General features: G+C 41.0%; 1 protein-coding gene across 2 annotated transcripts in view; it reads right to left on the reverse strand.

Annotated features, from left to right (window-relative positions):
* The window catches only part of SH3PXD2B (SH3 and PX domains 2B), a 121,035-nt gene that overhangs the window by 16,192 nt on the left and 85,622 nt on the right, over positions 1-19,221 (reverse strand). Inside the window, exons 6-9 of one of the 2 annotated variants that reach the window (XM_072630976.1) lie at positions 18,527-18,552; positions 11,656-11,790; positions 7,932-8,036; positions 3,050-3,167 (exon numbers count right to left, since the gene is read on the reverse strand). In XM_072630976.1, coding sequence (XP_072487077.1) covers positions 3,050-3,167; positions 7,932-8,036; positions 11,656-11,790; positions 18,527-18,552 — 384 coding nt within the window. The remainder of the gene's footprint in view (positions 1-3,049; positions 3,168-7,931; positions 8,037-11,655; positions 11,791-18,526; positions 18,553-19,221) is intronic. The other variant, XM_072630977.1, reaches the window with a different exon arrangement.

Raw genomic sequence — 19,221 nt, forward strand, 5'->3', positions numbered from 1 at the left:
TCTTGAGTGTCCATGTGCTCAGGACAGTGTTACATTAATTGTCACTAAAGTCCCATTGCTCTGTTGCCACAGGTTGGCTATCCTGACCCAATCCCAACTATAGAGATGCTGCAGATTTCCTGCTGAGCCTGGACTGTGGGGTCAGGTAGAAGAAAATCAAGGCTCCTTCTCTCTCACGCCCAAATATAACTTAAAACTTCACGGGTGTCTCCACTCCTGAGTATCAGCTTAGGTAACAGAATGTGATACCACTCAGTGGTAAGCATCTGCTGCTGTCAAACACCTACTTAGGTACTGGGCACAGTCCCTACAGAGAAGCCGAACAGTACGAAAACATGAAAAGAAGTTGCACAGTAGAAGAACTTCTACGCTCTGTGGGTAAAGCCACTTGTTACATCAGTCACTCTAATAATGTTCTTCTCTATCAGGAAGCAAACAAATAACTAGGCAGCACAGACTAGCTGCTGCACCCCAGGAAGCCGTGTGGAAAAAAACAAGGTGGGGAGTGTGTCTGCACGATACGGATGATTGGTCCAAGAATCACAGGAGTTAAACGAGCCTAATGTTAAAAGAGCTGATGGCCGAAGGGGGCAAAATAGCCCTGGGTGAGATGGATTTCCAGGCGAATTCTATCAAACTTTTAAAGAATATACTACACAAATTATTCTCAAAAACTGAAAAAGAAAACACTTAACCAAAATCTATTTTATGAGACTAATATAGTCCTAAAACTTAAACCACTGTAAAACAAAACAAAGAAAATTATAGGGTAATATCATTAAGGGATATTTATTAAAAAATTTAATCCAAGCCAAAAAAGGGGAGTACGCTGATGATACCATCAGTTTTTCTGATAATGAATGAAAAAGAATTTATTCAGTGATTATTATGTGTCAAATTCGATGCTAAATGCTAGGAATACAAAAAGAAAAGGATGATAGTTTTTGCTTTTAATGAGTTTGCATTTTAATTAGATCAAGGTGATCTAATTAGATCTAATCCTTAGATGCAGGAAGAGCCTGGAGATCACCTTGGAATCCTTTGGGTGCACTGGGGCCTCTCAGGGCGGGAAGTCTGAGGGAGTTTTCCCTGCCTCTTCTTTGTCCCCCAGTCTGGTGCGGGCCATGGCAAATAGGGAACAGATCTAAGAGTCAAAGTAGAGCAAGAATTCTGAGATCCCTTTGGAAGGGGCAGGATTAGTGTACAGCAGTAGAAGGAAAGGGAAAGGAGCACTATCAGGAAGGTTGGGGTGAAGTCTAAACCTGGGCTGGTGAAGCGGGAGGGTGGTGCCACTTGATATTGGATTCTCCATTGGCCTAAGATAGGCCACTTTGCACCAGGTCTAGTCAGAGCCCTCAAAAACAATGTTTTTGTATGGTGGGAGAGAATTTACAAAACAGTATCACTTCTGAGAAAAACCTCTCCTCTTGCTTAGTCCTCCAACTTTTTCTTTTGGGATTATAAGATGTCTCTTCCTAGCACAATGATGACAGCAATACTGGTGAAGTCGAGATCTAGAGTCAGGGCTGGTCTAGGAGTCAGGAGATCTTGGTGCTTTGTAATTTTGGGAAAGGCATTTGACTTTTACGTGTCTTAGTTTCCCCATCTATAAAATGGGGATGATAATAACTGACTCACCTATGTCACATTGTTGTCGTTATGAGAGAATGAGCTGCTATACATGAGGATATTCTGTCAAGCAATTTTAAAACAAATGCAGCCACAGTAACACGAATAACATTATTATTAGGCTCTGAGAGACAGAGACCAAGATAATACGCAACTAACTCCCTTTGAGAGGCCTGTAGGGAGAGTATAGCGATAACCGAAGCAACTCATTGTAAGTAAAAGTACAGGGGTTGTGGTAGTGGGATAGCAAACAAATCATAAACCCTTCTTCCATGTGAATGGTGGTACTGCAGAATAATGGTGAGGCCCAAGAAAACACCTCTTATATACTTACTAGCTGTGTGACCCTGGTCAAGTCACTTAACCTCAATGGGTCGAGGCAACTCTTTGACTTATCTACTTAGTTAAAGATGATTTGCAATCTGAATCAGTAGAGGGAGTGTGTGCACTGGAAAGTTTTTACACTGATAAAAATCATAGGCCTCTTGTATATTTGCATATTCACACACACACACACAAGATTTGTGGCTATGCTTATGAAGTGTCCCCTACTTGGAGTGGAGTTGAAAATAAATAGTACAGAATACTATTGTGCTACAAAAAATGATGAGCAGGATGCTCTCTGAAAAACTTGGAAAGATTTACATGAACTGATGCAAAGTGAAATAAGTAGAACCAGGAGGCCACTCTACAGCAGTGGCAATCTTGTAAGATGATCAGCTATGAATGACTTAACTATTCTCAGCAATACAATGATCCAAGACAACTCTGAAGGACTTAAGAAAAATGCTATCCACCCCCAAAGAAAGAACTGATGATATCTGAATACAGATCAAAGCATTCATTTTATTCTTTCTTTAGTTTTCTTGATTTTGGAGGGTCTATTTTCTCTTTTACAATATGACTAATATGGAAATATGTCTTGCACAATGACACAAATATAACCTATATCAAATTGATTGTCTTCTCAATGAGGTGGGGGTGAGAGGAAGGGAGAGAATTTGGAACTCAAAATTTTAAACACAAATGTCAAAAAGTCTTTTTATGTGTAATTGGGGAAAAATAAAATGCTAAACAACCAAAAAAAAAGGAAAATAAATGGCAGTTTCCAATGGAATCGCCATTTGTGAGAAATATCTATAGTCAGAAACCAGGATTTCTTCTAGTTCCTGTTTAGCTGTAGTTGTGTATGCTTGAAGATGAAACTATCTATTATAGGTTTACAAGGCAGAATATGATTAAGGAGAGAAGCATATAAGAGATACTTCCTTTCAGTATTCAGGTCTCAAAGATGTCAGTAAAATCATCATGAAAGTTTCACCCCCATAGGTCATCACATCCAGAGTCCCATGTAGTGTCATTCGATACGAGAAATCCCTCATTCCCTCTCTGAGGCCATAGGGGAGATAGGAAAGAATACCTGATCTTCCACCAGCCTTCTAGGTTTTTCTGGATAACTTCCACCATGGCCCCTCTCTCCAAGTTAATTTCATCCTGGTCTCGAGCAGTGTATGGATAAATGACGGTGTATTTCTCTTCTGTTAGGGACAAAGTATGACATTAGAACTGGGTCAGCCCAAAGAGGAAAGTCATTTGTCATAACAGCAAGTTTCTTAAAAACAATCCTCATTCTTCCCCATACGATCAGAAAACCTTCCTTCAGAAACTGTTCAAGCCCCAATTTAAACTGAACAGCGTATTTTTGTCTTTTAATAAGTCCCCTGTTTTTCCACCCAGCATTGGAGAGAACGAGGCAGATGCCCCAAATTTATCGGAACCCCCTATAGTTTTATATTCTAGTCCTCAAGTCTTTGGGGGCCCTATGAGAATTGCTAACATCCTGGCCAGTTAGAATCCCATGCCTCATCCTTTTATATCTACTACCAGGCCTTAGCTGAAGATGGGGCAGTCTCCAAGCAGTTGGATCCAATCCAGGCTAGAAAGAGTTAAAGTTTCACATGGCTATGACAATCTCTCGTTTGGATTTGGCAACCTGGCTGCCTGTAGTGTTGAGGGATTAGATCCATTTGGCAGCAGATGGTCTGAGGATGAGATCATTACCAACTAAAGACAGCTAGAAATTTCATTAATATAGCCAGGAGAAGAAAACAAATGAAAACAGGTAGCTCTTTCCTTTCCCCAAAGTTGCTTTCAGACCTTCTACTTAATTCCTTTCAGAAAAGTTAAATCCAGATGTTTCCCTCCCACAGTAAAACCCTGAGGTCTCTGGTCATCAAGCAGAGGGGGTATGTTCCTTCAGAATCATCCAGATTCTGGACAACAACTCTGCAGAAAGCAAAGGAACGGGTTTGGTCTTCAGCTGTTCAAAAGCACTCATGCCTAGAGTGAGGGGGTGAGAGAGAGAGAGCACCACAGGAAACGGCCTTGGGGTGTCCCCCCCATGCTCAACACCCAACTCCAAAAGAAGCAACAGCCAAGCTAAGATGGAAGAAATGGGTTCCTTCCTGCATTGGCAACCTTTCTGGCCCTAAGAGAATTTCCTTTTCTTCTCAGTGACGGCTAAGGCCGGCTGAAGGGGTGAAGTCTGCATGCAAATTCTTCCTCTCCTCTTCCATCTGTCTCCCGTCTCTCCCTATCTCCCCTCCTCCCCATCTCTCTGTCTCTGTTTCTTTCTGTCTGTCTGTCTCTCTGTATCTTTCTTTCTGTCTGTCTCTCTCCAGTAACTCCTAACAAGCTTCTTTTTGTGGCCTGCCTGTCTGGCACCGAGGGCTGACTTACACTATGTTCACTTATTTATTTATTTAACCTCCCTGATCCACCCAAGTAGGGAAATAAGTTGACTCAAATAATGGTGTATCCTGTGGGGTGGCTGAGTCGGCTGTTCCAGTGATTCATGAAAACTGCAGACCATATATGGAAAGAGGCCAAGGCCTGTGTGTGCAAGAGAGGTTCCATGAAATAAGCGGATTGTGAAGAAAGGATGTTGCTCAGATGGGATGCCTTGATTCCTAAAGGACATCGTCCTGGGAATGGCTCCACCTGTGGGGTGGGTAGTGGGTGGGGAGTGTGTCTCTAACCCCAGTCAGTGACCCAAATCACAGTGGAGGGAAGCAGGCTTGACAACTAATGACTCATCAAAGAGAAAAGCTTGAGCTTCCAAAGGCATTGGTTCATTTTGAGGGGAAACTGTCACACCAGAAGAGGAAACTCTGAAAAAGGGCATCCTCTACAGTACAGTAGCTGTGAGAGAGTCTGAGGATGAGCCCTCTTTCCAGGGCCCCACATACAAATATATCTAGTACAAGTGACACAAGCAAGGTCACTATTTATCAACATGCAATACATAGACACACATGATCACAGGGGAAGAGGACTTCATGCATGGGGCAGAAACAGCGGACCAGGCTCCAAACACAAAACAACAAAACAAGCCTCCACAGAATCCACCTTGACCCCATCCAATGGTGTACAAGTCCCCAAGTGTCCGACGGCGACCCACGTGCCGGGGCAAAGACCAGTATCTCCAAGAGACTGGGAAGGAAGCGTGTTGAGTAGTAGAAATCAGGAAATGGATAAAACAGGAGATGAGAAGGCAGTACTCACAAGACAGAGATAGCACCTCAAAACTACCATTGTTTCTTATTTATACACATGTGATTTCTTATCCCATGTCACATTTGATCTTTTAGAAGCAGAAAGTCCCTGAGTAAGGACCCCCCAAGCTCTAGCTAAGGGATAGCTAAATTGACCTAATTTTGTGTCTAACATCTGATTACTGAAAGGCTTGAGAATAGGAATTCTTAAGCTGGGGTCCATGAATTTGCTTTTTAAAATATTTTGATAACTGTATTTCACTATAATTGGTTTCCTTGCAGTCTTTGCATTTTATTTTAGGCATTTAAAACACTATTGTGAGAAGGGGTCCATAATCTTCACTGGATTGCCAAACAGGTCCATGACACAAAAAAGATTAAGGATCCCTACTTCAGGGGTTGAATTATTTAGGGGGAAACACAATGATGACAGGCTTTTTAAAAGGGAATGAAATTGCGTTGCCCAATCTTTGTTTCAGAGAACAGATGAAGAAATATTTTTCTTTCCTGGTAAAGGGCTGGAGGGAGGGGCCATGGATGCAGAATATTACATATACTGTCACGAGTAGTTGTTTTGTTAATTGGGTTCTGCTTAACTATCCTACTCTATAACAAGGGAGGATTCAGTGGAATAGGGATAATATTTGGAGAAATGATTATAAAATAACTAGTGCAAAAAACAAGAGAGTAATAAAACTTGTTTTTGAATAATTTAGAGGAAAGACTGGGGAAACTTATGGAAGTGTATCAAAAACGTTAAATGGTTTGGAATTTTTTTGGGGGGGGTAGTGGTGGCTTGATCTGTGTAGGGAAGTCCTGATTAGAAAATTCTCCACTCTAATGCAGATTGGCAACTGTTCAGCAACTCAGTTTTATTTTTCAAAAATTAATTAATTAATTCTAGTTTTCAACATTCATTTTTACAAAATTCTGAATTCGAAATTTTTTTCTTCTTTCCTCCCTCTGCAATTCAGTTTTAGAGTTGCCTATAATCACACTGGCTCTCTATCCACCACATCGCACAGCCTCCTTGATGCTTTGAGAATAAGAGGGTTTATTTTTTAAAAACCCCACACATTACAAATACATTTAAAGCTGCTCATGACTTACAAAAACTTAAAATAACTGAGTTCCTTATATTTAAAGCTATAAGCTAATGGTGGCTTTTTAGAAACTATACCATTAGGCCACAAATATTCACAAAAGTATTCTGTCTGATTGGAGCAACAGGAGTTGCTTCTGACTCTCTCCTTAATTAGCCTAGGTACCCCATGTTAGGAATAGTTGACTAGTTTCAAAACCAGGCAAGGTCCTGAGGTGTTCTGGGAGCATTTTAATTCATGAATTCCTTTTTTCAATTCTTTTTTTAAAATAAGATTTTATTGATATCTTCTGTTCTTCATATTATCATACCTTTCCTTCCACTATTCTTTCTCCTTCCTTTCCCTGGTCAGAGAGTCATCCCATAAAACAAATAAAGACAAAAAAGAAGGGAAAAAGTGGGAAAAAATCAGCACAATCTGTCAAAATGTAAAAAGTAAGAAAACATGTGCAGTGTGGTAACATCCATGACCTTCCCACCTCCACGAAGGGGTGGGTCGGGAGTATTCTCTTATATCTCTTTAGCATTCATGCTTTCTAAAGGAAAACAGTGCCATGTGCTGCAGACTGGTGGCTGCAATAGTACACATGGTTTTCTGGTTTGCTAATTCAAGGCAAATCCTGAAATCCTAAAACCCAAATATGGAAGGCTCTCTAGATCATTTCACCCTATTATTTTAATGGTGGCAGTAGTCAAGCTTAGTACCAAAGTGGATCGTACCCATCAGCTTAAATAAGTCAGAAAAGCATCCCAAGTAATCTCTGACTTAGTAAAAGTATACCAGGCATTTGGGCTGTAATAAAAGATTCCCTCTTGGGTTGTCAGTTGTAATAGACCAGATGGAGTGTAAACTTCAAGTGATCAGACCCTTTCTTTCTGCCTTTACTAGGAGAATCTCTAATAAGAACAACTGATGATATTTATACAATGTTTGAAAGTTTGCAAAATACTTTATAAATAGGTTCAAATTCTTTGCTAATAACCTATTAATGCCTGTGATGAACTGACAAAGAATGATTCCTGGATGGAAAACAGAGGAATAGGTTTCCATCAAACCTTGACTTAACAATCCTTTACAGAGGATGCCTGAAGCCAGAGCCTTCTGGGTTTTCTCCAAACTGGCCTCTAGGGACAAAGGAAGTGATTCCCTTCGTTCCCAATTCAAATGGTAAGTTTGTTTTTACTAAACTACTGGGCCAGAAATTACTTTTCCCCCAGGAGATTTTCAACCCCCAGCAAAGACTGAATGAAGATAAGGGAGAAGGCTCAGAGAATCCCACACCTACGAAAAAGGTTTTAGGTTTTAGCTACCGCTTTGTGGCAGCTTGATAGGATCACATTTAACTACTTACTCATGCCTTCATTTAATCAACATATGATGGTGTAGGAAACTTTTCTAGACGCTGAGGGAGATGCAAAGTTCAAATAAGACAAAGTCCAGCTTTTCTGGCACCAAGTGTTGAGAAGGAGAAGACACAAACATAGACAAAAAGAATATAGAACATCATGTGTATTCCTGTGTCTTGGAGCTTAAAGGAATTATAGGAATCACCGAGTCCAACTTTCACTCAGTACAGGGGTCCCTTCTTTTCACCAGGAGTCATTGGAAACATTTACATATAAATACAAGGTTGAATTTTTCCTACCTTCTTCAGGTTGTAGAGAGAATTCATCTTGACCACCATCCTGACCTTCCAGACAAGTTGCAGGGACCCAGCCCTGCTCATCAGCAGTGCTTACAAACCACCATCCTGGAGGGGGAAAAAGGTTAGTGGGTAAATGTAGCTGGATAATGTGGAGTAGCTGTACTGATCTCACCATCTCTCCTACGCACCATACTCATTCCCAAATCGATGCCTTTACTTCTACTATGCTCCCTACCTAGATTATTTGTCCTACTTCTCTCCATCAACCCATATCATACACATCCTTAAATGTCCAGGCCACATGACACTTCTCCCTGATAATGTCTGTGCATGGTGATTCAATTTAATTCAGTTCAACAAACATAACAGTGCCAGTGGTACACAGAATTCCATGCCAGTACTGGATGACATGTCAAGTTTAGATAAGACATTGTTCCTGCCCTCATAACCTAATGGGGGGTTTTGAATCAGTGAATATTATACAAAATAGAACATAATATGTATACAAAAAAGAAGTCAAGGGAGGTGGGGTAGACCAGAGGAGACGTCTAGGGAGGGTGTCATTGGAGTAAACCTTTGGAACATGTGTAGGAGGACATTTTAGATATAGGGAACAGCATGACCAAAGGTGTAAAGGTAGCAAGGTATAGCGCTTGCATGGGGGTGGTGAGTGGCCCAGTTTAGGCTGAAAAGGCAGGGTGGTATCGCACTGTGGAAGGCCTTGAATTCCTGGTTAAGGTATTCAAACTTTACTCAGGGACAGGAATAAGAACTACAGTGATTTTATTGGTATAGGGAACTCTCAGATGACGAAATCATCTCCACCAATCAATGCAGGATGGCACCTTCTCTGCAGCTTAGAGCCTGAGCTGTCTAGATCACTGAACTTGGCATAGAATCTGGCAAATTTCTGCTGCTGTTCAGTTGTTTTTGGTTGTCTGACTCTTCATGACCCCATCTGAGGTTTTCTTGGCAAAGATACTAGAGCAGTTTGCCATTTCCTTCTCCAGCTCATTTTCCAGAAAACTGAGGCAAACAGGGTTAAATGATTTGCTCAGGGCCACAAAGCTATTAAGTATCTGAGGACAAATTTGAATTCAGGAAGGTAAGTTTTCCTGACTTCAAGTCCAGTACTCTATCCACTGTATCAGTTAGCTGCCATCTGGCAAATATTAGGTGCTTAATAAATGTTTGTTGACTGAGAGGACTTGCCCAGGGTAACACATCCAGTGGGTATGTGCTCTGTTGTAGGAGCAGGGGTCAGAATAGGGACTAGACTTGTGCTTTCATTGGTATAGGAAACTCCCAGATGAGGAAAGTCCTTTCCAATGCAGACCAGCACGTTTCTCACAACTCTCAGAGAGTTGCCTAGAGCAGTAAGAAGTCCAGGGACTTGCCCAGGATCTGTATCAGAGGCAAGACTGGAACTCAGGTCTTCCTGGCTCTAAGGTCAGCTCTCTAACCACTCTACCATGCTGCCTCTGAGTTCACTTTGTAGACAAAAATCTGATAACAAGTTTTGACCAGAGAAGTGACATGTCCAGATCTGTGAATAGAGAAGATTAATTCTAGTGCCAGAATTAAGTTAGGATGAGATCTCTCTTTTCTTTGAATTTCTACACACATCATATGTTGGGTGAATGAAGGCATGAGTGAGCGGTTAAATGTGATCCTATGAAGGTGCCACAAAGTGGCAGCTAAAGCCTTTTTGGTTGGTATGGGATTCCCTAAATCCTCTCCTTTATCTTCATTCAATCTTTGCTGGGAATTGAAAATCTCCCAGAAGAAAAGTAATCTCTGGTCCAGTAGCTTAGCAAAAGCAAACTTGGCATTTGAATTGGAAATGAAGGTTTTCACTTCCTCCATCTTTAGAGGGCAGTTTGGAGAAAACCCAGAAGGACCTGGCTTCAGATACTCTTTGTATAGGATTGTGAACTGTATTTTACTAAAATTAAGGTTTGATGGAGAACCTGCGCCCTCAAGGCCATATGCGGTCCTCTAGGCTCTTAAGTGCAGCCCTTTGACAGAATCCAAACTTCACAGAACAAATCTCCTTAATAAAAGGATTTGTTCTGTAAAACTTGGATTCAGTCAAAAGGCTGCACCCAAGGGCCTAGAAGGCCACATGTGGCCTCGAGGCTGCAGGTTCCCTACCACTCACAGAACTTGGTTGTTATACACTTGCATTATTATTATCATCATCGTGTGTGTGTGTGTGTGTGTGTGTGTGTGTGTGTGTGTGTGTGTGTAAATTTTGTCTTTCCACATACATTAAATTCCCTCTGGGCAGTAGCAGTGTTTTGTCATTTGATATGTTTGTGGACTTGTTTTAACCATTCTTTTCCTGCTCATCTTTCCTGTGCATAGAAATGCCTGGGCCAAATACAACTCACTGTCTTCAGTATCCAAATTATGTTCAAGTTTGATGAAGACTATTTTGGAAACTGTCATTAGTAAAGAGTTTTTGATGCTGATGAAGGGGGTAAGAATGTGCCATATAAAAAGTCGAAATGAAGCAGGGAGATGGAACAAATCCTGGTTCTGTATTCCACTTACTGAGTCACTCAAACTTTCCGTTCATCAGTTTCAGCCCCGATAATAAGAGACAAGCAATTCTTTTTTGGGAGGAGTTTACACCTGGGGCTCAGGACAATTTCTGAGGTTAAAGACATGATTATTTTTGGGCAATTATGATTGGTTATATCTATGCTTATGGATGCATCTGGGCTGGTATATACAGGTTGGCTAGAGAAATTGTACTTTAATTTGTAGAAACTGTAGTTCATATTAATGATAGTCATATTTAGGAGCTAACATTAATCACAGATTCAGGATGTAAGCAATCTTAATTTACTTGGCTGATGGTGCTAATTAGTAACCTAGCCAAATGTTTGCATCATTTAGAAAATGTCAGAAATAGATTTTTCTTCCTATGTACCTGAGTCTAAATCTGGCCTCAGACACTTATCAGCTGTGTGACCCTGAGCAAGATAATAAATGGCTGTTTGCCTCAATTTCCTCATTTGTAAAATGGGGATAATAACAGCACCTAACTCCCTGGGCTGTTGGGAGATAATAAGTGTACAGAACTTACCACAGGGCCTGGCACATGGTAAGCACTACATAATCTTTAGTTATTATAATTATCATTAGAGAAAATTTTGATTCAGGGCAATGTATTGTTATGGCTTGTAGCCCATCATTTGAGTTATTGTCTAGATTGGCTAGTTACAGACTTTAGCCATAATAAACATGCTGAATCTTTTGTATGTTTTATTCTTCCATTAAAAGATCTGTTTCACCTCTTCTGGTTTCTTTTCCTTTCCTTTGTCCTGTCCTAACGTCTGATATAATACTTGATGAGTTCCGATCATCAATCATTCTAATGCCAAGGATAAAAAAATGGTTAACTAGCTGACATAGTGTCTGTACTGTGAATATATGAACCATCTAAGAACTAGACTGAAATCATTAACTCTATAAAAACCTAAAACCCACAAAGATTTTGTGACAACAAATGTGACCTACGCCAGTTAACAAAAGCAGATTTTCTTTGGAATGGTCAAACTGTTTCATTTCATCACATTCATGTGACTGTGACAAAATGACCTTTATCACTAGTGTTGCTTGTGGTCTGGGATCCTGAGCCTCAATTCTCCTTCCCGCCAGCTGCTGTCCCAAAGTGTCTGTCCAAGATAGTCTTGGTGAGGAATAGCTGTCTTACCTGATTCATTCTTCTCAATGATGTCCACCACCTGGCCCACACACAAGCTGATCTCTGAACTTTCCTGCTTCTGATAATCTGCTACCACCACGTATTGCTCCAAGACCATTGGATCTACTGAGGCCGAGTCTCCCCCTGAAAGGAGGAAAAGTAAAAATCTCCATATCTGACCAATGTAGTCACTGGGGAGGGGTACCTGTGGCCCTAATGAGAAGGCTGGGGCAAGATAATATTCTGAATGGAGTAAAGGACAGCCAAGTGAAGTCAGTATTTAAGGTCATGGCATGGGAACGTGTGTGTGTGTGTGTGTGTGTGTGTGTGTGTGTCCCACTTCCCAATGGGAGCTAGTATCCCTGAAGAACAGATGGAGGAAAAAAAGAAATGAAAAATAGTGGGAGGGAGGAATGAAGGAAGAGGGTAAAGCGTGGCACGGGAGAGAAGTGAAGAAAATGAAGGAATAAAAGAAAGGAAATGGGTAAGGATGGAAAGACTAGAAGTGTACTTTCTCTTTCACTTTCTCCTTGGGATCCCTTCCTTTGACCTTTTTCCAAAAAGGCAGTGTAGTGTAGAAAAAGGAATGCTGAGCTTAGATCAGACCTGGGTTTTGATCCTACCTCCAATACTTGCTAACTGTGTGGTACCAGGCAAGTCAATTAACCTCTTAGTCTCAGTTTGCTCACCTATAGAATGGGGATAATACTTGAACTACCTACTCCACAGGGTTGTTGTGAACAAAATGCTTCATAAATTTTAACACACTGTTTCATTGAAAATTATATTGCTACTTTGGGGCCAAGGATGAAGCTATAGGTGTGTTGAATTTGGTTTTCTTTGGAGCCTATAAGGATTGAATTCCTCAGAGCCTCCCCTACAGAGGGCTAGAACTAAGGTCACCTGAGAGGGTCCAAGCCACTACTACCCACCTGGAGCAGGGAAGCCATGGGGATAGAAATATCCAGGAAGGACCTTAAGGTAACTCAGGGCCAATGTAGAAATTTGGCAGGGGGTGTGGAGCGGAGGTAGGGTTAGGGTTAAAATAAACCTAAATTATAAATAAACCTGATTTATCTTATCCTAAAGTTAGGTTGTGGCAAGAGTTCAGCTGTCAGCTTTGGGCTACCACAGGCAGGGTATCACTTCCATTTATAATAATCCCAACAGGTGGAGCCAGACTTCTGAGTATGCCCTTCTTTCAAAGGGTGTTAACCTACACATAGGACTCAAAACCTCAGGAATCCCGCTGTCTCTGCACTTCTGTGCATATGGATATGCTCATGAAAGACCAAAAGGAGATAAAAACAACCCAGCAAAGTAATAAGATTTGAACCAGTGACATCTGTTCCTTAGCGAACCCTAAATATACATACAATGTAGCAAGTTTGTACTTTTTTTTGGCGATGGGCTATGAATTTTATAGTCCTCTGGTAGTGATATATCTAACATGAATGTATTAGAAGTTATGGTTGAGGGGCTATTTGTGGCATACAGGCCCCCAATAGGATTTCCATCCAAAACAACAGGTAAATGCACATGAGGGCAGGGCCACCAGTATCTTTATATACTTCTTGAATGTACAGTGGAGTTGACTATGCAGACTATACTTGTCTATGGTCGTTTAAAATTCATTATAATCACTCTTCAGACAATCATTAATTTTTTATTTGTCCCACTAGTCGTAACCCTATTCCTTTATGCTAGAAATTTCCCTGAGAAGTCCCATTTAGGAACTCTGAAAGGGTCAGAAGGATTAGTAAGGTCCCTAAATGTTTTTTCTGAAACACAGGTCACAAACTGGAGAACACAGTCCTTCCAGGTTAATGCTACTAGCAGGCTATTACCTATCCTGGGAAAAAAGTTCCCAGGGATCCCTACAGTCTTGTTTCTTTGGAGGGAGGGGTTTCTAATTCTGAAAGGCAACAAAGTCTATTCAAGATAAAACATAGCATTGCGCAAACAGTTAAAACTCTCCATCTTGGACGAACATCTTATTTACCAAAGAGAAAGATTTCATATTGGCATGACTGCCCTGAATTGGACCTGATAAGATCTGGATCGATGGACTGAGCCAGTGATGAGGATAACACTAGAGTTTCCCACTCCACGTGAATGCTTCCATGCAAATATGCAAAGAATCTGTGATTTGATCAGCTCTCTGACAACTCCCTTTGATTTAGACATCTAATCCAATCCCCATCTGGAAAGAATTTCCACTATATACCTGACAACTCTGTCTGAAGATCTCCATCGAAAGGATACACACTATTCCCTAACGCAGTCCATTCCACTTTGAGATAGCACTGATCAGTGGGAAGGTTTTCTTTATGTTAAGTCTGAGCATGCTTTCACCCGCTGCTTTTGAATCTTGCTCTCTGGGGTCAAACAGAGCAAATCTAATCCTTTCAGATAAGTCCTAGGACACATGGAGGTTAAATGACTTGACTTGAGTCATACACCAACTAAGTATCCAAGGTGGGATTTAAACCAGGTCTTCCTGACTCTAAGCCTAACAAGCTATCCACCATACCAGAGGTATAAAATGTGTAGTGGCAGGCAACTCTCCCCAGTGTAGCAGGAACCAGATTAACATGTAATTGAGAAATATTTAATAACGTAAATAAAAATACAAAAGAACATAGATAATGTAAATAGATGGTTTTCTAAATCAAACTAGTCCACAGGGGTCCTTACGGAAAGTTTGGAAATAGAAATGGATGTCCAATTCTATTTGAATTTGACACTACTGCGTTATACCACGCCGACTCCTGCATGTTTTTAAACAGTATGAAAATGTGACCTAACATACTTTGTAGCAACAAGAATGCATGAATCAGAGAACTAATTGAAGAAGGAACACTGAGAAGAGGGAGAAGACAGAAAAAAAGAGAGTGGGTCAAGATTTAGAGATAATTTTTGTGAGACAATGCCTTTTCCTTATCCATTGAATTTAATGTTTCAGTTCCTTCCAAAACTTGGCATAATTCCCTATCCAAGCCACAGACCCTGAGTGCCTAGTTCTAGGGAAGGGCAGCTAGGTGGCACAGCGGACAGAGTGCTGGGCTTGGAGTCAAGAAGACTTGAGTTTAAATTTGATCTTAGGCACTAGCTTTGAGGTTCTGGACAAGTCACTTAACCTTATTTGCTGCCTCAATTTCCTCATCTATAAAATGAGCTGGAGAAGGAAATGGCAAACTACTCCAATATCCTTACCAAGAAAACTCCAAATGGGGTCACAAACAGTCAGATTCTACAGAACAACAGTAAAATCTACTGGTGATATCTGAGACTGCCAGCAAGCTCTCAGATACACTTCATTGTATCCTTTTGGATAAAAGTTTTTTTGCAAAGAAGAATTTATGAAAATAGAATCCACAAATATGTATACACATATATTATTCAAGGGAAATGTGGCATGGGGTGTATTTCTATGGTACAGTTGGAAGGGGGGTGGGTGGGAGTATAAGGTGGGAAGAGAAAGGAAAAGAACAAGGTATAACAGCAGTGAGGAAACTCTAGAGTTGGGAAAATGGTGCAAAGCACCCCCAGCAAGCATAATATTGCTTGAGCATGCCTGGAACTGACCATCATGATCCTTGATCATCACTTTCTTAGGAAATTAATTGTTTACATGTTAATGCATCTCCCTTCCACCAATGTCCTTCAAAGATTCATTGTAAAATGGAGATGACCCTGAGTCCTCACAGGCTAAGTCAGCTGGATCTAAGCTCTAGAAGGTCCTACCCAAGCTGGAAGGGCTTTGAGTATGGCCATGTTTGTCCTTCGAGGACCTCCTTAGCTAGGTGAGGAGAGGGATTTGGAACCAGAAGGATGGCCACCAGGCCATAATTTGGGGGACAGGGAGCAGGTGTGATCACGCTGTGATTTGTACCAGTGAAAACACAGATCTTCTAAAGCAAGGGTGTTAGACTCAAGTAGAAACCATACAGAAGCATCCCTGGGCACTGCATGCTGACTTAGAAGACCACAATATTAACACTATCTATGTTCTAGTGTGGCTTTATTTATTTTTTAGAATATTTCCCAATTGCATTTGAATCTGGTTTGACCTCAATGAGAACTGTTGTAGGCCACACAGTGCGTTGGACACCTCCGTTCTAAAGCTTCACAAATGTTATAATTTGGTGGTAAAAAATACACTTCACTTTGCAGAAATTTACTTCATCGACATTCGTACTGGAGCATATCGATTCTGGAAGTTAAACAATATTTGAGTAAAGGACAATATTCAGGGTTGCTAGAATGGTATAAAAAACCTCAGAGAATGCTGGTTTTGGGTGATCCAAAGAAGATGTGGAAATAATTGCTAAATGAAATTATCTGGACCACTAGGAGACTGTGGGATCCTTTTCTCTAGTAGAATCAGTGTAATTCCAAGAGCTTCACAATCTTTAAGATTGGTCTAGCCAAAGCCTTGGGAGGGGGAAACTGATTGAAAGGAATAACCTAGTATAGACATAGGATTTTTTTCCAACTCAATCATCTCTGTTTCCTTAAAGCAAGAAGATGCTCAGGGGTGATGATCTTTAAACCTCTCTGAAACATCCACAGACATCCCCTGAGGTGGTCCTAAAGGAGGAACAAATTTAAAGGCAGGATTAGTAAGAAGTCTGAACCTAGAATTAGCTCTGATTTTGAAAGTTATGGTCCAGACTACATAAAATTTCCCAGCACTGCAGGTGAGTGAAGCCATCAGAGTTATTGCTAATTAGAGGGTCCTCTGTCCCTTCTAGGTAAGGCCCTTCATCACTGTGTCTGAAAAAAAATATTTCTGTTCCATGCAGACACTTAAGCTTTATTTACCAAAGTTGATTCTCCTTCCTTTTCATCCCTCCCACTAGTTCCTTCCAGGGATAAGATCCTAGATATAGTCGAAAACACAGACTTTTTGACCGTCTCAAGAAGGGCAAAATGACGTCCTAATTTCGGCTCCCTTCTAGGGGCCATATAATTATCCCTGGGTCTAGTGGCTATTTGTAGCTTGAGCAGGATGCCAAGGCTCCCCCAAGTACCTATTACACCAGAAAATGAGAGCTCTAAACAGAGCCTGGTGAGAAGAGGTAGGAGGTAATTCTAGGCTTTGGTCCTTTGGGCAGTTCCTTCCAATCTTTAAAAGGCTAGATCTAGTTTATAGAATGTCTTCTTTCCAGGGACAGCCTTAAATCTTTTTTAAAAGCTCTGGTGACCATAGTCTTGCCACTCAGGAGTGGCTCAAGAGCCCAGAGATGCTGAATTCAGAACAACTGTTGAATGGTGGATATGTACAACAGCAAGCTATGGAGGAAGCTAGTCTCCTTCACTCTATGGAACAACCAGATTTAGAACTGGATCATTTGGTTCAATCTCTTCACTTTACAGAAGAGGAAACTGAGGCCCAGAGAGGTGAAATAACTTGGCACACAGGCAGCAAGTGGGCCAGTCAGGATTTGAATCCAGTTACTTTCCAGGAGTGGTAGCATCTGATTCTATACCCTTAGGAACATTCCTCTTCTTGACCCAGAAGCTAGCTCTAAAAATGTAGTAAGGGAAAATATACTGACTACTACCACCACCAATGTAACACTTCTATTAATTCCTATAAATTCAATTGTACTCACAAATTATTGGATGAAACCTGATAAAAGAGAGCTTTTGTAACTTGGGAAAGATTCTATTATTTCTGCCTGGATTGCCCCACAACTATCAAACCTTGAAATGTACAGTGAGGCCATAAAGAGCCTAGAGGGACAAAGTTGGGAACAACTATTAGGTGTTTTTTACAACACACACACACACACACACACACACACACACACACACACACAGAGTCAATAGCACAAGACAATGTTGGGACAGACACCCCTGGGGACGTCATGGATCACATATCGAGAAAAGACCTTAGAGTCTAACTCATCATTTTCAGCTATGAAAACAGAGCTGGAATGTCTGATTGGTCGCCCACCAGCAAATGTTTGAGGTGGGATTTGAACTCAGGTCTTTCCAACTCCAATTCCAGAACTCTACTCATTACAAGAATGAGACTCATTACTAGAAATTCTGAGAGTGTTATGGCTCCCAAGACTGAAAGTAGAACATCCCTCTCCACATACTCTATGTCCTTTCTTTTCTTTACTGTTTCCCTCATTGGGAAAGCTGCAGTATCCAGAGAAGAGCGAAGAAAGCTATAAAAGAAAAGACTGGTTTCGGGGAGAAAAGGAACTGCCCCTTTGGAACAGGCCTGAATGGATTAGATGGGACTCTATGCAACACTGGTGATGAGGATGACGATAATACTTCTAGAGGGCTTGGAAGAGATGATAAATGGCTTTCTTCACAGCAACCTTGTGAGATTTGAGACATTTTGGGGACCTTTGATTTCATTGGTGTGAGTGTCCCTTCTACTACTACAGTTCCTTCCTAAATGATCTTTGAGAGTTACCATGTTCAGGAAAATTCATCACTTTGCAGTCAGTCTAATGATGAAACTTTCTGTACTTGGGCTGGTCCTCAGATGGCTGACATTTAGTCTACTGCTAGGCCCAAACTCAAAGCCCTCCAGCTTCACAAGACCTATCTAAGCTTGCAATTGGCTTTCATTGCTATCAAGGACCCTGGGTAACTCATTTACATGACATGAGGAGGTACTGGTACAGGATTTTGGTGGAGGAGATAGATACAGCAAGTATTATTATCTTCACTTTACAGAAGAGGAGACTGAGGGTCAGAGATGTCAAGTGACTTGTCCAGAGTTGCACAGTTAACAAGGTTTAGAACTAAGACTCACACTCAGGTCCTCAGATTCCAAGGCCAGGAGCAGATGGAAGAATCTGGAGAGATAATTCAATGGCATAGAGAAGGGAAAGAATTTCATTCTTACCAGATTTCTTCTTCCCAATATGTTCCCTATAGAGGAGAGAAGCAGGGGTGGGAGGGAGAAGAGAAGTGAGTCAGCATGTACTGTGTATAAATGATGAATGCAGTTTCTGCATTCTAGAGAAACAACAGCAGAAGTTTCCAAGACATCTTGAAATTCTCAGAAAAGATCTCACAGAATTCCCTTGATGTATCTATACCCCTAAATCTTGAGAGTTCTACCTTATGAAGCTTAATTTCTTAGAGAAATCATGAGACAAGGAAACATTTCTGTTCTCTGAAAAGAGGAAACCACCAGGACAAAGTTTTGAGTGGGCCTCAATTTGAGGAGCAGACAACCAATGCAGAACCTTCAGCCTGTACATGAGTAAAAAATCCAAGAATGGATCCAAAATGGATGTCCCTCCAAGCTGCAGGCATACAGAGGAAGTTGCTGCGGTGTTGGAAAATGTACTCAATGGCCAAATCCAGAATCTAACTAACCAATACACTTGTCTTTAAAGGAGGTACTCATGCTGGACAAACACCAATGCACGATTGTTCATGGGCTCATGGGATCCTTCCTACACATGTTGGGTTGTATTGTATAGACAAATGAGAAAATGACTGAAGAAAAGGGCTCCTAAGCTTGGAGAGGTTTCCTCAGTTGTAATTCTCTATTATCAAGTGGGCTTGTGATCTACTCTCCTATGTATAAAG

Source organism: Notamacropus eugenii, chromosome 1, assembly GCF_028372415.1.
Source record: "Notamacropus eugenii isolate mMacEug1 chromosome 1, mMacEug1.pri_v2, whole genome shotgun sequence".
NCBI lineage: Eukaryota > Metazoa > Chordata > Mammalia > Diprotodontia > Macropodidae > Notamacropus > Notamacropus eugenii.